Source organism: Haliotis cracherodii, unplaced genomic scaffold, assembly GCF_022045235.1.
Source record: "Haliotis cracherodii isolate W230 unplaced genomic scaffold, xgHalCrac1.p SCAF_15, whole genome shotgun sequence".
Lineage (NCBI taxonomy): Eukaryota > Metazoa > Mollusca > Gastropoda > Lepetellida > Haliotidae > Haliotis > Haliotis cracherodii.
Window position 1 is genome coordinate 31,733,305 of NW_027266270.1, and position 16,324 is coordinate 31,749,628.

The 16,324-nt window shown below is 40.5% G+C and overlaps 2 protein-coding genes across 2 annotated transcripts in view; one reads left to right on the forward strand and one right to left on the reverse strand.

The window, feature by feature from the left end:
* Positions 1 to 16,324, reverse strand: part of LOC139462519 (lipoxygenase homology domain-containing protein 1-like) — a 120,394-nt gene that overhangs the window by 62,741 nt on the left and 41,329 nt on the right. The window lies entirely within an intron of this gene.
* Positions 6,206 to 16,196, forward strand: LOC139462518 (putative leucine-rich repeat-containing protein DDB_G0290503). The gene is made up of 2 exons (XM_071244292.1): positions 6,206 to 8,823; positions 11,431 to 16,196. The coding sequence occupies exons 1-2, from the start codon at positions 6,726 to 6,728 to the stop codon at positions 11,529 to 11,531; spliced, it is 2,199 nt and encodes a 732-aa protein (XP_071100393.1). The 5' UTR covers positions 6,206 to 6,725; the 3' UTR covers positions 11,532 to 16,196.

The window sequence follows — 16,324 nt, forward strand, 5'->3', positions numbered from 1 at the left end:
TGATGGTATATGTTTTCCTTGTTCTGTGCCATGATGTGGAATGTATATTTTAAAAATTATTTTTATACCAAAAGCCAAGGCACGTAGAGATAAGCCGAAACCAGTCTAGTTTTGTTGATTCCACAAAAACAGCAGAGGAAAGGTTCTTTAGAAAAGCATAAATTACAATTATCTTTACAGAAATATTTTCATGACCAAGCGTCAGTCTAATGGTTTCTTTACAACTGCTGATATCAGCAAAATTAATAAAAGAATCATCATTTTCTGCGAAACTGAATAATAATTGTAAAAAAAATATTTCTGCATCAAAATTACAAACAACACTATTTGTATTGACCAAGGTTGATTTTGACAACCCCAACCCCAGTACCCCCCCCCCCCCCCCCCCCCCCCCCAAACCCAGCCATCCCTGCAGTAGACATACTGGAGTTCTAATTAGCCAACCATCGGAGCACATGATGGAACTGATTAATTAGGGACACACTAAGTGCAATGGCTATTTTCAGCATCTCCACATTTCCTTGGATATTTCTGAACTCTACCCAGTATGAAACTGCCTTCTTTTCATGAAGTCTCTTCATAAACTTCACCGATCCTTAAATCTTCATAAACTTCACCAATCCTTAAATCTTCATAAACTTCACCAATCCTTAAATCTTCATAAACTTCACCAATCCTTAAATCACTTCTCTTCATAAACTGCACCCTTTCATAAATCCCTTCTCTTCATAAACTCAGTCCTTTCAAAATCAAACTCCTTCCCTTCAAACATTCCACCCTTTGATAAACCCCTTTTCTTTAAAAACACCATCATTCAGAAATGTCCTAATGATAAAAATCCTCCTTTAACAAGAACCCTCTCTTAAATATCTTTCATACTTTCACAAAGCCCTTCTTAATAAATACCGCCCTTTTATAAACCCAAGAAATGTTAATCACCCTCCCTCCTCTTAATTTACACTTCTTCCCCAATCCCCCGAACACGATCCCTCCAATAATGACTATAGCATCAACACACGAACACGTTCCAATCCCAAGATCAGCACCCTGCTCCGCCAACACCCTCATAATGGAACTCTAGAGGCAATTAAGATATGCATGTCTTGTGATGTGGTTAACAGAGTCTGAGGCCGACACATCAACTGCCCAGCACTACACTTACAGAGAAATAAACACATCGAACAACATGGAGTCAGGTTATCAGCTGTCATGACTTCCTATATCACTGCAGGAACATACAGACGTGCACTGCTGGCACTACAGACATGTTTAAAGAGTTACCGTATTCGTCTCACTGAGACTCCTGACCAAAATCTTGACCAATGTGTAAGAAATCCTTTTTAAGCCCACCCAACAAAGACTGGAAAGTTACACAACAGTCCATATTTTCCTCAGTATATTTACAGATATTTTTTATAGAAAACAGCAGTGCAGAAGGAGAGTTTAATTTTTCTTGTAACTATTAACGAAAATGTTTTAGTTTCACTGATCCCTGAAAAAAACATGATTTTGTTTTACACAAAATGGGGGTGGTCGGCAAAAATATGATATAGTCCTCAGACCAATCTCACAGCCCCCCAACCCCATAATAAATGACCATTCCCTTATTACGGCTAATACGGTAATGGATAAGTTGTCATTCAAAAGAAGTCCGACAATCACTTTGTTTAACTGCTGTTTTGGGTACAATATCAGTATCCACTGGTCTCACGCAAAAAAATTAACTTTTTCCAAGATCGGTACTCTTAAAATCTACATGATCTAATCTGAATTTGCAATTGAACAAAGATGGGGGTTTGTTCGCAGTCTATTGAGCTTGGCACATTAATTTAATACCACGCCAAATTCACACTTTACTGTAGAGGCTTATAGGGAATCCTTGAACACATCTTACTTTGCCTCCTACTTGGTGCCATACTGACCAAGAATATCCATACAAAAAAAATAGGATTCCGCCCCGAACATGATTAGGAATTGTAGAAATACAAAACTGAAATAGTCGCCTTTTGAAACAAGAGTTTTGGTGTATGAAGGGATGATCCTTGTACCCTACCCAGTAGTTCTTTTACACTTCCGTCCTTATCATGGATAAGGCAACCCGGTGTGTCTGTCAAAATATTTGTAAATAGATGCAAACATATGTGTGCGATGAAGCTGATGTAACCTAAAATTGACGTAGATATGTTGACACTGATGTCGTAAATGTCCACGCCACTCCTGACTTAATGCATCAGGAGTGGCTTCAATGTTGAATCAATTTAAAATTCTTAGAGATATACAAATAAACTGTTTCCCTGACATTCCTGATTAATTAAAACACAATGGCTTCAGAACAAATTGTGTAGGCAGGAAAATAGTTTCTTATTGAAACCATTTACACTGACTATGAAAGGGCTCAGTCTGTCCCAGAACCCACTAACAAGAAACATTGTGTCCCTGTTACCGCTTGCCTTGGAGGTCTTTGATAGTTCCATGGTGTTGTTGACTATCAAAACATTGTTATGTGAACATTGTGCTGACGTAGTGGCGTTGCACAAACCTCACTCACTCACCCCTCCTTCAGGCAGTCCAACATGTGTGTCCCCACGCTCCCAGATAGGCAGACATGTGTGTCCCCCCACCTCCACACCCAGACAGGCAGACATGTATATCTCCCCAACCCCCAGACAGGCAGATATGTGGGTCCCCACCCCCAGACAGGCAGTCATGTGTGTCCCCCCACCTCCACACCCAGACAGGCAGGCATGTATATCTCCCCAACCCCCAGACAGGCAGATACGTGTGTCCCCAACCCCCAGAAAGGCAGACATGTGTGTCCCCCCACCCCCAGACAGGCAGACATGTGTGTTCCCTAGCCCCACCCCCAGACAGGCAGACATGTGTGTCCCCACCCCCAGACAGGCAGTCATGTGTGTCCCCAACCCCCAGAAAGGCAGACATGTGTGTCCCCCCACCCCCAGACAGACATGTGTGTCCCCCCACCCCCACCCCCAGACTGGCAGCCATGTGTGTCCCCTACCCCCAGACAGGCAGACATGTGTGTCCCCTACCCCCAGACAGGCAGACATATGTGTCCCTCCACCCCCACCCCCAGACATGTGTGTCACCCCACCCACCACGACAGGCAGACACGTGTGTCCCCCCCCACCCCTACAGGCAAACATGTGTGTCCCCCCACTCAACTGTAAGTATTCTAGATATGTTTCCTTTTTCTCCATATTACAGAAAGACGGTACACAGATGGCGCTCTAGAAATGTACCCCTTCCTACATATACTGATCTGACTGAATATATCATATACCCAGATATATAGCCTCTAAAAGACCCCACTAAAATGCACAAATATTTTAAGCTCCAAATGAATGATGATATCACAAAAGATTCTACACCTTTTTTTTTCACAATTCCTTGCAAATGAATCACGGCTTGGAATCAAATCCTCAACAATGGTGTATCTTTGAATCATTTTCATGACTCATAGTCACGACACAAAAAGCAAATTCGATTAAAATAAAGGAATTAAATAAAGCAGAAAATCTTAATGCTCAAATTAATCGTGGACATGTAGCAGGAACCAAATGGTAAACATACAGACTTCCTTGTCTCAAGCAGTCCTACACTCCAATTAGAAGAGGTGAAACCTGATTAATTGTCCATTTAATTACCAGCCCGGCCATGAATACCATGATTCACGGGGTTTCTCGCAGACAGTCTGACATATTCCAAGGAACTGGGCTGGATTGGCAGTTTTTACCTCTGAGGGAAACTGTTTGTTTATTCTTTCCATGAACATTTTCCAGAGCAAGCCTGAAGCTAGATGTTCTCCGTCTCTGTAGACTCAGTGCCAGCCCTTTCCTGCAGCGGCAGGGACGAGAACCAGAGACGCTCTCGGAGGTCTCGGTGTATACACACCAATACTTACCTTATATACAAGGCTCGAGAGTCAAATCAATCGTCTGTCAAGACATAAATTATGAAAACTTGTGAGGAGGTTTGCTTAGAGGTGCACGCGCGCGTGCGTGCGTGCGTGTGTGTGTGTGTGTGTGTGTGTTTCTTTTTCTTGTTTTGTCAAAATTTTCAGAGTAGTAGCCAAATTTGTTTTATTCTTTCACATGAAACTTCCCCAAACTAAAATGACTTTTCTGATAACAATATTTTCACTGCATCCCTTTAATAGTTAGGTTATTGAAAGATGAAACTTGATAAAATACATGCATTTTTAGAATGATACACTGATTATTTTTGCCTCATGCATCTTGACATATTAACAAATACAATCTAAAAAAAAATAAAAAAAATATTGTCTTGTCTCAAGCTGAATTAATGAAATTTTAAGTCTATAGGCTGAACATTTGTACAGAGGTAACACCAATCACCAGGTAGTGACAGACAAAACAATCACCAGGTAGTGACAGACAAAACAATCACCAGATAGTGACAGACAAAACAATCACCAGGTAGTGACAGACAAAACAATCACCATGTAGTAACAGACAAAACAATCACCAGGTAGTGACAGACAAAACAATCACCATGTAGTGACAGACAAAACAATCACCAGGTAGTAACAGACAAAACAATCCCCAGGTAGTAACAGACAAAACAATCACCAGGTAGTAACAGACAAAACAATCCCCAGGTAGTGACAGACAAAACAATCCCCAGGTAGTGACAGACAAAACAATCCCCAGGTAGTGACAGACAAAACAATCACCAGGTAGTGACAGACAAAACAATCACCAGGTAGTGACAGACAAAACAATCACCATGTAGTGACAGACAAAACAATCACCAGGTAGTAACAGACAAAACAATCCCCAGGTAGTAACAGACAAAACAATCACCAGGTAGTAACAGACAAAACAATCCCCAGGTAGTGACAGACAAAACAATCACCAGGTAGTAACAGACAAAACAATCACCAGGTAGTGACAGACAAAACAATCCCCAGGTAGAAACAGACAAAACAATCACCAGGTAGAAACAGACAAAACAATCACCAGGTAGTAACAGACAAAACAATCACCAGGTAGTAACAGACAAAACAATCCCCAGGTAGAAACAGACAAAACAATCACCAGGTAGTAACAGACAAAACAATCACCAGGTAGTGACAGACAAAACAATCCCCAGGTAGTGACAGACAAAACAATCACCAGGTAGTAACAGACAAAACAATCACCAGGTAGTGACAGACAAAACAATCACCAGGTAGTAACAGACAAAACAATCACCAGGTAGTAACAGACAAAACAATCACCATGTAGTGACAGACAAAACAATCCCCAGGTAGTGACAGACAAAACAATCACCAGGTAGTAACAGACAAAACAATCACCACGTAGTGACAGACAAAACAATCCCCAGGTAGTAACAGACAAAACAATCCCCAGGTAGTGACAGACAAAACAATCCCCAGGTAGTAACAGACAAAACAATCCCCAGGTAGTAACAGACAAAACAATCACCAGGTAGTAACAGACAAAACAATCACCAGGTAGTGACAGACAAAACAATCCCCAGGTAGTGACAGACAAAACAATCCCCAGGTAGTAACAGACAAAACAATTACCAGGTAGTAACAGACAAAACAATCACCAGGTAGTGACAGACAAAACAATCACCAGGTAGTGACAGACAAAACAATCCCCAGGTAGAAATAGACAAAACAATCACCAGGTAGAAACAGACAAAACAATCCCCAGGTAGTAACAGACAAAACAATCACCATGTAGTAACAGACAAAACAATCACCAGGTAGTGACAGACAAAACAATCACCAGGTAGAGATAGACAAAACAATAGCAGTGGTTAGACAAAACATGGTTACAAATCATAAAACCGAAGTTGAACATCCATGCTATCAGCCTTTATCCAACTCCTTATTACCACTCATAGATCTTATCTCTACACAATATCCAATTCTATTTCCTATTAAACCCATGAATAAAAACATTCAAAATCACCCCAAAAAGGATGCCAATATTAATTAAGTTCTCATTAAGACAAAGAATATAATAATTCTTTCAGCCACAGCACTGTTCAACGCTACAGCCGAGCAGCTCTCAAGGAGTCAGGAAACGTTTATGAGGAGCTAACTACACGAGTGTGCAAGACAGTAGCAACACAGTGCCAGGAGGCGGTGTGGGGTGTCAGACCGAGCAGCCTGCCAGTATAAGACCCCTCATCCACACTTCCCCCACAGTTCTCTGAAGCCTGGCGACCAGTCTACATCAGTTGTTTCTACAGCAAAGGCCCTGTAGTGGTGGAGTACTGCTTGTCACACATGATGGATCTATTCCTGTGGATTGTGCACTGATTTATTCTGTGTTTTTCTCATTCTACTTCTGTGATTGTCTAAATACGATGTTTTAAAGAATTTCTTCAAATCTGGATTTATATTCATCTCTGAAGCTCTCAACACTGACTGTCAGATGACAGCCAATATCTGGACTTATTCAACAAGATTATAGAGTACACCTGTTTTTTAATTTGAATTTAATCTCAAACCAACATCAACAGTCTTTATTCTATCATAAATCATTTTTTGTAATTTGGTGTTTGCTGACTTGACAATGTGGGCAAACAGAGTTTCAACAGCTCATCCAAAACAAGCTGAAGTGTTTCTCATTTGAATCCTGTTTTTTCAATCAAGACGATATTTGTAACCACGAACCTGTTTTTTCTCCGTACTTTCTTGCATTGAGTTAACATCCTTGAACAACATGGCTCAGAGATTCATTCAGGTTGTGATTCTATTAATCAACATGGGAGTGTTTGCCACATTTCTACCACAAAAAGATGTGCATGTCGCTGAAGAAACCTGTGTCATGAGCTTTGTAATTCCCAGAGAAAAAGTGAAAAATTCATGCCAATTAGATGAAAAGGTGAAACAACGAATGAATCGGATGGAAACTAAGTTAAACATGTACAGACGAGAGGTGAGCCAACTTCAAGGTCGTCTTCAGAAGGAAAGACAACTCTGTCATGACCGACTTCAAGCCCTTGAGGCCAAAATGGCCACCTTCGATCCAACGACCTATCACACGTTGGCGAAGAAGTTAGAAAATCTGGAAATAGTTCTTAAGAAAGGAAGTGACACCTTGGAGCCAGTTGATAGGAGATATTCCAATGGTGCCCTTAACAAAGGCAAAGGTTTTAAGACAAATCAATTATATGACAATGAAAATCTGGAAAGTCTTGTCAAGCCAATTGTCATATCAGAAATGGAAAACTACTTGGAGAACTTCACAAGGAAGTGTGAGGGTACAGCAAAAACTAAAGATATCAAGAACAATGCAATCGTTTTAGATATGTGGCCTCGAAATGATCAGTCATATGCAGACGATGAAGACATGAACGGAAACACAAGCAGAACTCATGACATGATCCATGAAATAGAAAACCTCCAAAACAAACTAAACCAGACGGGAGAAGCACTGGCTTCAGCAGTTGGGAAAATACTCAAAAACGTAACGATAAAAGGCAACAGTGTTGTTTATCGCGACAATGTCACACAATCATCAAACAGTTCCCAGAACTCAGACCCAACAAAACAATCAAGGGAGAAAATCCACAAGAAGGATAAAGCTTCCTCAAGGATTTCAGGAAATGACGGAGGGTCTGACAGTCAAAACGATGCTCAACATGAAAATGATGATATGTACGTCGCTAACGTGTACTCAGACGAACTGGAGGAGCTGCTCCGATCCGAAATCAACAATCTTCTGCAATCTCGCATGGAGGAGGTCATCAGCCTCATGAGAAAGCAATCGTTGAAACTTGTGACTGCCGTTGACCAGCAAGGTAAAGACATCGATAAAATAGAGGAAGGACAAGAGGAAAAGATGAAACGGATGCAGGACAGAGTTGACGGAATCAGACTCGAGCTATCATCCATCTCTCAGGCAGTTCAAGAATTTTATGCCAAAATGGAAAAAATGCAGAGTTTGCAAGTAATTGTGGAAGAAATTAAGAAAAACATGAGTTCTATGTCGGCTTCGCAAAATCAAGATATGGTGAGCAGAGTCGACGAGCATGGAAAGAAGTTGCGCACACTTGATCGGTTGCAAGGTATCTTCCAACAATCCCTGCAGCATTACCGAAATGAGAGCAAGATGGCGTACACAGACATGCAGCATAAACTTGCAGGCCTCGAGGTCAACCTGGCTCGCGAATTGTCCTCAGAGCTGTATTCGAACATCACCTCTCAGTTCAACTGGCAATTTGATCGTTTTAATAATACACTGAAAAGCAAGTCAAATTCCATGGAGACTGCAGTTCGTAACCTCGAAGATAATTCGGTTCTTCTTCAAATGGATATCAAGAACTTAGAGAGGCGGCATAAGTCGAAAACAGGAAAGCTGGAGGAGGATTATGGGAACTTGAAAAATCGTGTAGAGAGAGTTCAGAACCAGAACCGGAAATTGATGGAAAGTGTCAGTAACATGAAGAGTGACCAAAGGACGCTCCAAACCCGGTTGAACTCATCATCATCAAGACTGGGCAGTTTAGAAATTGAATTCCGGCTCAGTGTGACCGACACGTGGGTGGAGTATGACTTTGAATACGACACGTCACGTACAGCATGTTTTGGGAAGCAATATATCCGGAAGACAAGGTACAAAAATGGACGTCTGGCGGGTGTGGTGTTGTGTACCAATAATCGCTATAAAATCATGTTAGCTAATTGTGTGACTGAAAAGTTTTTAAATGTCGGCGACATTAGCGGTTTTGGAGAGGATCACTGTGAATTTGTTGGAACCACGGAATCCTCCATCATTCGCCTCAGTCCTCCTGCCATATCAGCGAAAACAGAAGAAGGTAATACACCATTTAAATCTTATTCAACTTTTTGTTCTTTCTGTTGTAAGGCACATGGTGGCACAATCATCTGCAGTTGCATCCCTTAGGTTTGTCAGGATGCAGTGACTGTGGGTTTTAATTCCATCACCATATTACACTATTGTTTTGACATTTTTTAGAGTATAGTTGATCTTGGATAAAACATATTTTCAGACATAATCCCCTACTTTAGCACATTCACAAGCCACTTATGTGATTAACCGCTATGTGATAATAGTGACATTCTCAAAGAAATAATCAGAATTATTGAATACATTTTATCAGCAAGACACTAAAGAAAATTTAGAACTGTCTTGACTGATTTTGTTTCACATGCCTAAGTTATGCTGTACATTTTCGCAGTAACACCATGAGAATCAGAGCTGCTATTTACTTATTTACATGGGAAATTATATTTTTGATTGGAAAATTAGGTTGAGCTGAGGTGAAATGGGGTTTAACGTCGCTTTCAAGATCATTGCACTTATATAGTGACATGCATGCATATATGTGCGTGCGTGCGTGCGATGCACCTGTCTGCTTAACAGTTATACTAGTCTGGACTAATGCCAATTTTATAGTGCTAGCCCACTCTGATACCACATGGCAGTTCAACATGAATACCGCTCAGACACAGTATACTGACTCCGAGTCTTGTTTTAGCCTCTTGAGCGCCCCTAATGCTGTTGGTATGATACAGCTGGGGATCGAACCCCCAACCTTTCGCTCTCCTGGCAGACACTGTTCCACTTGACCATGGAGGAGGTCAGAAAAATTAAGAAATTACAAACTTTTGAACTGCTCCTAAAGGCTGATTTGTACCAAGCAACCCAGCCCCCCATCCCATCACACATCCTTTGACATTTGTATGTGAGTGAGCCTCCCTATCCCTTGATCAGTGTATGTGAGTGAGCCTCCCTATCCCTTGATCAGTGTATGTGAGTGAGCCTCTCTATCCCTTGATCAGTGTATGTGAGTGAGCCTCCCTATCCCTTGATTAGTGTATGTGAGTGAGCCTCCCTATCCCTTGATTAGTGTATGTGAGTGAGCCTCCCTATCCCTTGATTAGTGTATGTGAGTGAGCCTCCCTATCCCTTGATTAGTGTATGTGAGTGAGCCTCCCTATCCCTTGATTAGTGTATGTGAGTGAGCCTCCCTATCCCTTGATCAGTGTGTGTGAGTGAGCCTCCCTATCCCTTGATCAGTGTATGTGAGTGAGCCTCCCTATCCCTTGATCAGTGTATGTGAGTGAACCTCCCTATCCCTTGATTAGTGTATGTGAGTGAGCCTCCCTATCCCTTGATCAGTGTGCGTGAGTGAGCCTCCCTATCCCTTGATCAGTGTATGTGAGTGAGCCTCCCTATCCCTTGATCAGTGTATGTGAGTGAGCCTCCCTATCCCTTGATCAGTGTATGTGAGTGAGCCTCCCTATCCCTTGATCAGTGTATGTGAGTGAGCCTCCCTATCCCTTGATTAGTGTATGTGAGTGAGCCTCCCTATCCCTTGATCAGTGTGAGTGAGTGAGCCTCCCTATCCCTTGATCAGTGTATGTGAGTGAGCCTCCCTATCCCTTGATCAGTGTATGTGAGTGAGCCTCCCTATCCCTTGATCAGTGTGAGTGAGTGAGCCTCCCTATCCCTTGATCAGTGTAAGTGAGTGAGCCTCCCTATCCCTTGATCAGTGTGAGTGAGCCTCCCTATCCCTTGATCAGTGTGAGTGAGCCTCCCTATCCCTTGATCAGTGTGAGTGAGCCTCCCTATCCCTTGATCAGTGTGAGTGAGCCTCCCTATCCCTTGATCAGTGTATGTGAGTGAGCCAGTATTTTACCCCCATCTCTAGACTTACATATGTGACTGACAAGTGTGTAAAGTACTTCACATCGAACTGACTTAGTGGTAGAGAGTGCACAGAGTCACCTTGAACATTATTTGTCATAACACAGCATCAGCTTGATGCAGGAGGAAAGTCCAAAGTGATGCAAATCCTAGTTGTTTAACATATCGGTGAAATGCACAAATATGGGTATAGAATCTTGAATTTGAACCAACAAACATAGAATTTTGATTCTTACTTTTGGCATTTTGGCACAACCTAATTAAACATAATAATTCGCTGTATTAGCTGTTTTAAGTGCCCAGCTCCATTGAGTACCCCTGACCATCTTTCAGACCAATCTACAAATATACTTTATAAAGTATCCTGTTACAGAAGTCAATATTTTCTTGAGTATTTAACCAATTTTTTTTAAAAGAAAACAGCAGTGCAGAATGGGTATATAATTTGCCTTGTAACTATTATCAAAAAAAAGTTTTGTTTCATCAATGTCTGAACAAAGTTTGATCACTAAAAACAGATTGAACTTGTTTATGCTTCTAAAAAGGGCCCCACTTTAGTCAGTTTTCTAAGCACCCCGGGTGCTGATTACAGGAACTACGGAATCAATATCCTACACACATTGTATAATTGTACCAGACTCTATCTCATGTCCTCATGGAGTTACACAGTTTTCACTACACGGTTTTCACTATACCATGTTCATTGACAAAGAGAACAGCAATGAGTTATTTAGCCATTACTTCATTCCAGGGTTTGCCCGAGACAGCTGGGGTCAGGAACCACGCAAGATGCACCTCAACTTCCTGCGTCCCTCGCCTGCGTGGTACGAGTGTGGGGTGCAGATCCCCTAGAAGACGCTACACGACGCTATCTTCCATCCTCCCCTAGCAACCGCTAAATGAGACGCCATCTTATATCATCCCCTAGAAACCATTACACGACACACCATCTTCCATCACCCCCTAGCAACCACTACATGACACCATTTAATATCCCCTAGCAACTATTACACAACACCATCTTCCATCATCCCCTAGCAACCACTACATGACAAGATCTAATATCCCCTAGCAACTATGACACGACATCTTCCATCATCGCCTAGCAACCACTACATGACACCATCTAATATCCCCTAGCAACTATGACACAACATCTTCCATCATCGCCTAGCAACCACTACATGACACCATCTAATATCCCCTAGCAACTATTACATGACATCTTCCATCATCGCCTAGCAACCACTACATGACACCATCTAATATCCCCTCGCAACCACTACATGACACCATCTAATATCCCCTAGCAACCACTACACAACACCATCTACCATTTTGTTGAAGTCAAGGTCATCTGGATGGCCCCCAGAGATGGGTCCTGTTTCTTGGACAAGCCAGCCACTGGTCAGATGCCAGTGTCCACTGACTGTGTGTTATGTGACCCAACTATGAGGAACAGTTAAGGAGGATACTGACAATGGGATCTGTACATACTTCAACAGCATATTCTCATCATATATCTTAATACTGTGCCTTACACTGCACAGCAAGAGTTAAAGGGTTAACCTATAAACCCAGACTGTGCCTTCTACTGTGCAGGGAGTGTTGAAGGGTTAACTTATAAGCCAGACTGTGCCTTCCACTGTGCAGGGAGTGTTGAAGGGTTAACTTATGAGCCAGACTGTGCCTTACAGTGCGCAGGGAGTGTTGAAGGGTTAACTTATAATCCAGACTGTACCTTTCAGTGCAGAGAGTGTAAAAGGAATAACTGATAACCCAGACAATGCCTTACAGTGCTACAAGTGTTAAAGGGTTAACATATAACCCAGACAGTGCCTTACAGTGCAGCAAGTGTTTAAGGTAATTATTAACTCAATTCAGACTGTGTTAACTTAAATAACCTGGACTGTGCCTTACGGCACTTAGACTGTTAAAGGGTTAACCTTTACCAAAGACAGTGCCTAAATTACGACATTAAACAAAGGGTTAACTTGAAACTCTTTTAAACCCTAAGCTGTGCCTTACAGTGCTACAGCTCTTAAAGGGTTAATTGTGACCCAATGTTGTTGTGCCTTACTGTGCTAAAGTCCTATTAAACGAGTGGTTCAAAACACTTCATATGCGGGTGTATCTCTTCATCATCAGCCTCTAGTGATAGCAAGCCACCTGGTGTTCACTCTACAAACTTTGTCTATCTACCTATAAATACACTAAGAAATAAGTTAAGCACTACCTTTTCTTAGTTTTAATTATCCTGAACTTCCAAATAGAATTTGGAAATGTCTACATATATTAAGTATAGAGTTAGACATAACCATGTTCATAAAATTTTATGTGTAAATATCACTTCTTGCACACCAGTGTATTGTTGATGTCATTCGAATCTTATTGTGACGTAAGATCCGAATGACGTCACACTAGGACATCATAGCTGAAGATTGTTAACATCATTTGACAAATTGTGGTTTTCAAGGACAGCAGTGGTGATCAGTGCATTTTTCTAAAGGGGAGCTCAAGAAGATTAAGACATAATGGAAATAAAGAAATTATTACACTCCTATGTGTGTCATACTGATTTTACAAAACTCGTGCAAGAATTCATGCATTATCCTTGCTCTCGCTCAGGAAATACAAGAATTCTGACACTCGTTCCATAAAATCAATATGGCACACATGCTCATATAATAATCTCTATTAATGAGTGAGTGAGTATGGATTTACACCACTTTTAGCAATATTCCATCAATATCACGGCGGGGGACACCAGGAATGGGCTTCACACATTGTGCCCATGTCGGGAATCGAACCCGGGTCTTCAGCGTGACGAGCGAACCTCTATTAATGACACTGATCTCATTCAGGTAAATGACCAGGATATTACCAGTACCTCATGGGCAGTTGGTACAAGACGACCTCTTTCATCCAGATTGTCACACGGAGTCGTATTGTACGACACAAGGAAAAAGAAGAAGCAGTTGAAAGAGATGTTAATTTACTTGTGCCACAGAACACTTACAGAACATGTCATTAGATAATCAATTTCACAATCTGTATTGCAATATCAGTATGTCACTTCATTAACAAAAATAAACGTATTATTTGATATGCATAACTTAGAAGTTGAAGGATGACAAAGTAGACACAATTCATAGATAACAACTTCTTTAATAACTGTGAAGACGATGTTTCGGTATAGATCCTTATACCGTTGTCAAGCAAGACTGAATGATGATGTTGTTGCATTAAGTGTTTAAGAGGTCGCCTTCTGCCTAAGCAATTTCGGCTGACCTGTCCCTCTTTGGGACTCCTGTGTGTGAGTAGGGTACACATATCTACACATACTGTTATAAGTATGTTCATTATAAACATAGTTTACAGTATGTTTTTACATAAGACATTTTTATTTCTAGGACTAAATGTTAGTCGACCAAAAGACCAACAGTACCACAAGTATACATATAGTGAACATTGAAAATGTATAGAACAAGGATGGGTTTACATTCATTTGAAGTATTTCATCATAGTTTTATATCAGCATCTTAGCACAATTTAGTAGGACATGTGCGCCTACTTAGGCTCTCCTGGCGATACAAATAATCAAGGCACAGAACTTCAATAGTGTGAGCTATATATATAAAATACAAGGTCAAGGGTACTTCAATCATAACTAGTACTAAGCTCAACCTGACCATGTTTGACTGCACTTGGTATACCATACACTAAGAAAGGGGTTAAAAATCCTAAACACTTGTTTTTGCCAAAAACTGACAAATTAGCACCAATACATGTGCTAATCATGAGAAGCTAACTACCTAAAGAAACTTACAACTCAAAAACTATTCTGGTCATGTTTCAGTGTTATTAATGTTGGCGCCTTAGGCATAAGCCGAGTTGAAGAGAATGCACTTCAGTGTCTGTCCTTGACAACTGAAAGTAGGTCTCGAAATCTACCAGCTTAGCTTTGCAGACATTGAAGTACTTTAAACCAGCTTAAAACATCATTATAGAGAATGTAAACAACACGATTACAGCTGGAGAAATGGTTACACACTGATGAAGGCGTCATTGCCTTGTGTAGTTCTCATTGGCTGTTCGAGAGTGGAGTCGGGAGATGAAATCCCGTAAGTTTTGTTATGGAGTTTCTTGATAATAGTCGTCATAAAACATATATATTTCTTGTTTGTGGAAATCTAGTTTTGTTGTGATTGAAATAAAAAAATTAATGATTATTTAATGATACTTAATGATATTACAGTATATGTCTGTAAAAGAACAAAAGTTTACTGAAATTCTTAACAAACATAAACATCATTTTGACTGCAGTGCTGCTGATTTCTAATTTCCTTCTTAATAATAATTAGTTGGACAAATTCATTAAGTCAACTCTCATCTTAAATCCTTTTCAATGGAACTAAATTTATTCAGTAGAAGTTTGTTGTTTGCCAACTGCCCTCCATAAGACGTGATGCCATCATGAAATAGTAATGGTTAAAATGGCCTTCTGACAGAACACCGGATTCCTAGTTAGGACTTTGTAACTAAACTTGCACTGGAGAACTGAGATGCTCGCTTCAGTATTACACAATGTGTAATACAGCTGTATATTTGTTTAACGGGTGAACTCTTCACGGGCGAGCAATAAATGCCAAAACAACACCCTGGATAAATGAGGATGGTATTTAACATTTGATCCAATACAACTAATAGTCAGTACCGTTCACTTGGAACTCTATTGTGGGTAAATATTATACTGTCTAGGGGTGGAACGAGTCCAAATTTACTACCTGGGTACCCGACCCTACCCGGGTACCCGCTGTTGCTCTCAAGTTGGGTATAAAATGTTCAGTTGGGAATTGTTTAACCAGAGCCCTGGCAGAAAGTATTTAGATATAGTATAAAACGATCTGATCGTGTATACACTAAAGTTGACTGAAGCTTTGTCTTTACAACATAAAAATTCAGAAATAGTCAGAAACAAATGCAAACATTAGCAACTTGTACTTGTGTAACCATGGAATTTTATTATTATTGTCATTAAACAATATATCACATGACTAACCACGGGTCGGGTAGTCCTAGAGTTACCCTGGTCCTACTCAGGACCCCCCAACCCAAGTTTCCCCTCCCAGCCTTACCAATGTCATGTTTGAACTGATGTTGATAAAAAAAATGCAGAATATTAAAAGTGCCTTCATGTTTTTATATATACATGTATGTAAATATGTTTTACAAAATATTCATAACAATATAATACTGTATATGTTACATATCTGAAGTGGTATCAATATATGTTTTCATTGTTTATTTTGAAAGGAGTGACTTTTCTACGTCACTCAATGTGTCATCACTTTGCAGATGGGTATTTATTTAAGGTTTCTATATCTTTAGTCTGTGCTATTGTTGTTTGACATATTGTTTGACATGCCATGACATGCCATGTCAAACACTGCAAAGACTGTAAATAGATTGTGATGAACTGTTTACTGCAATAAATGGCTTAACATGAAATTTGTATTTTGTTCATAATAATTCATAAGTCAACAAGATAAACTAGTGTCCAAAAGAAACGATACCAACTTATTTTCAAAATTGTTTTTTACTAAGTGAATTGTCTAGTATGAAAACATGCCAATTCGTATTGC

Excerpts from the sequence above, each read along its gene's own strand:
- LOC139462518 (XM_071244292.1), top strand. The coding sequence starts at position 6,726 with ATGGCTCAGAGATTCATTCAGGTTGTGATTCTATTAATCAACATGGGA. Across the intron at positions 8,824-11,430 it reads ATCAGCGAAAACAGAAGAAG|GGTTTGCCCGAGACAGCTGG; the intron begins GTAATACACCAT and ends ACTTCATTCCAG.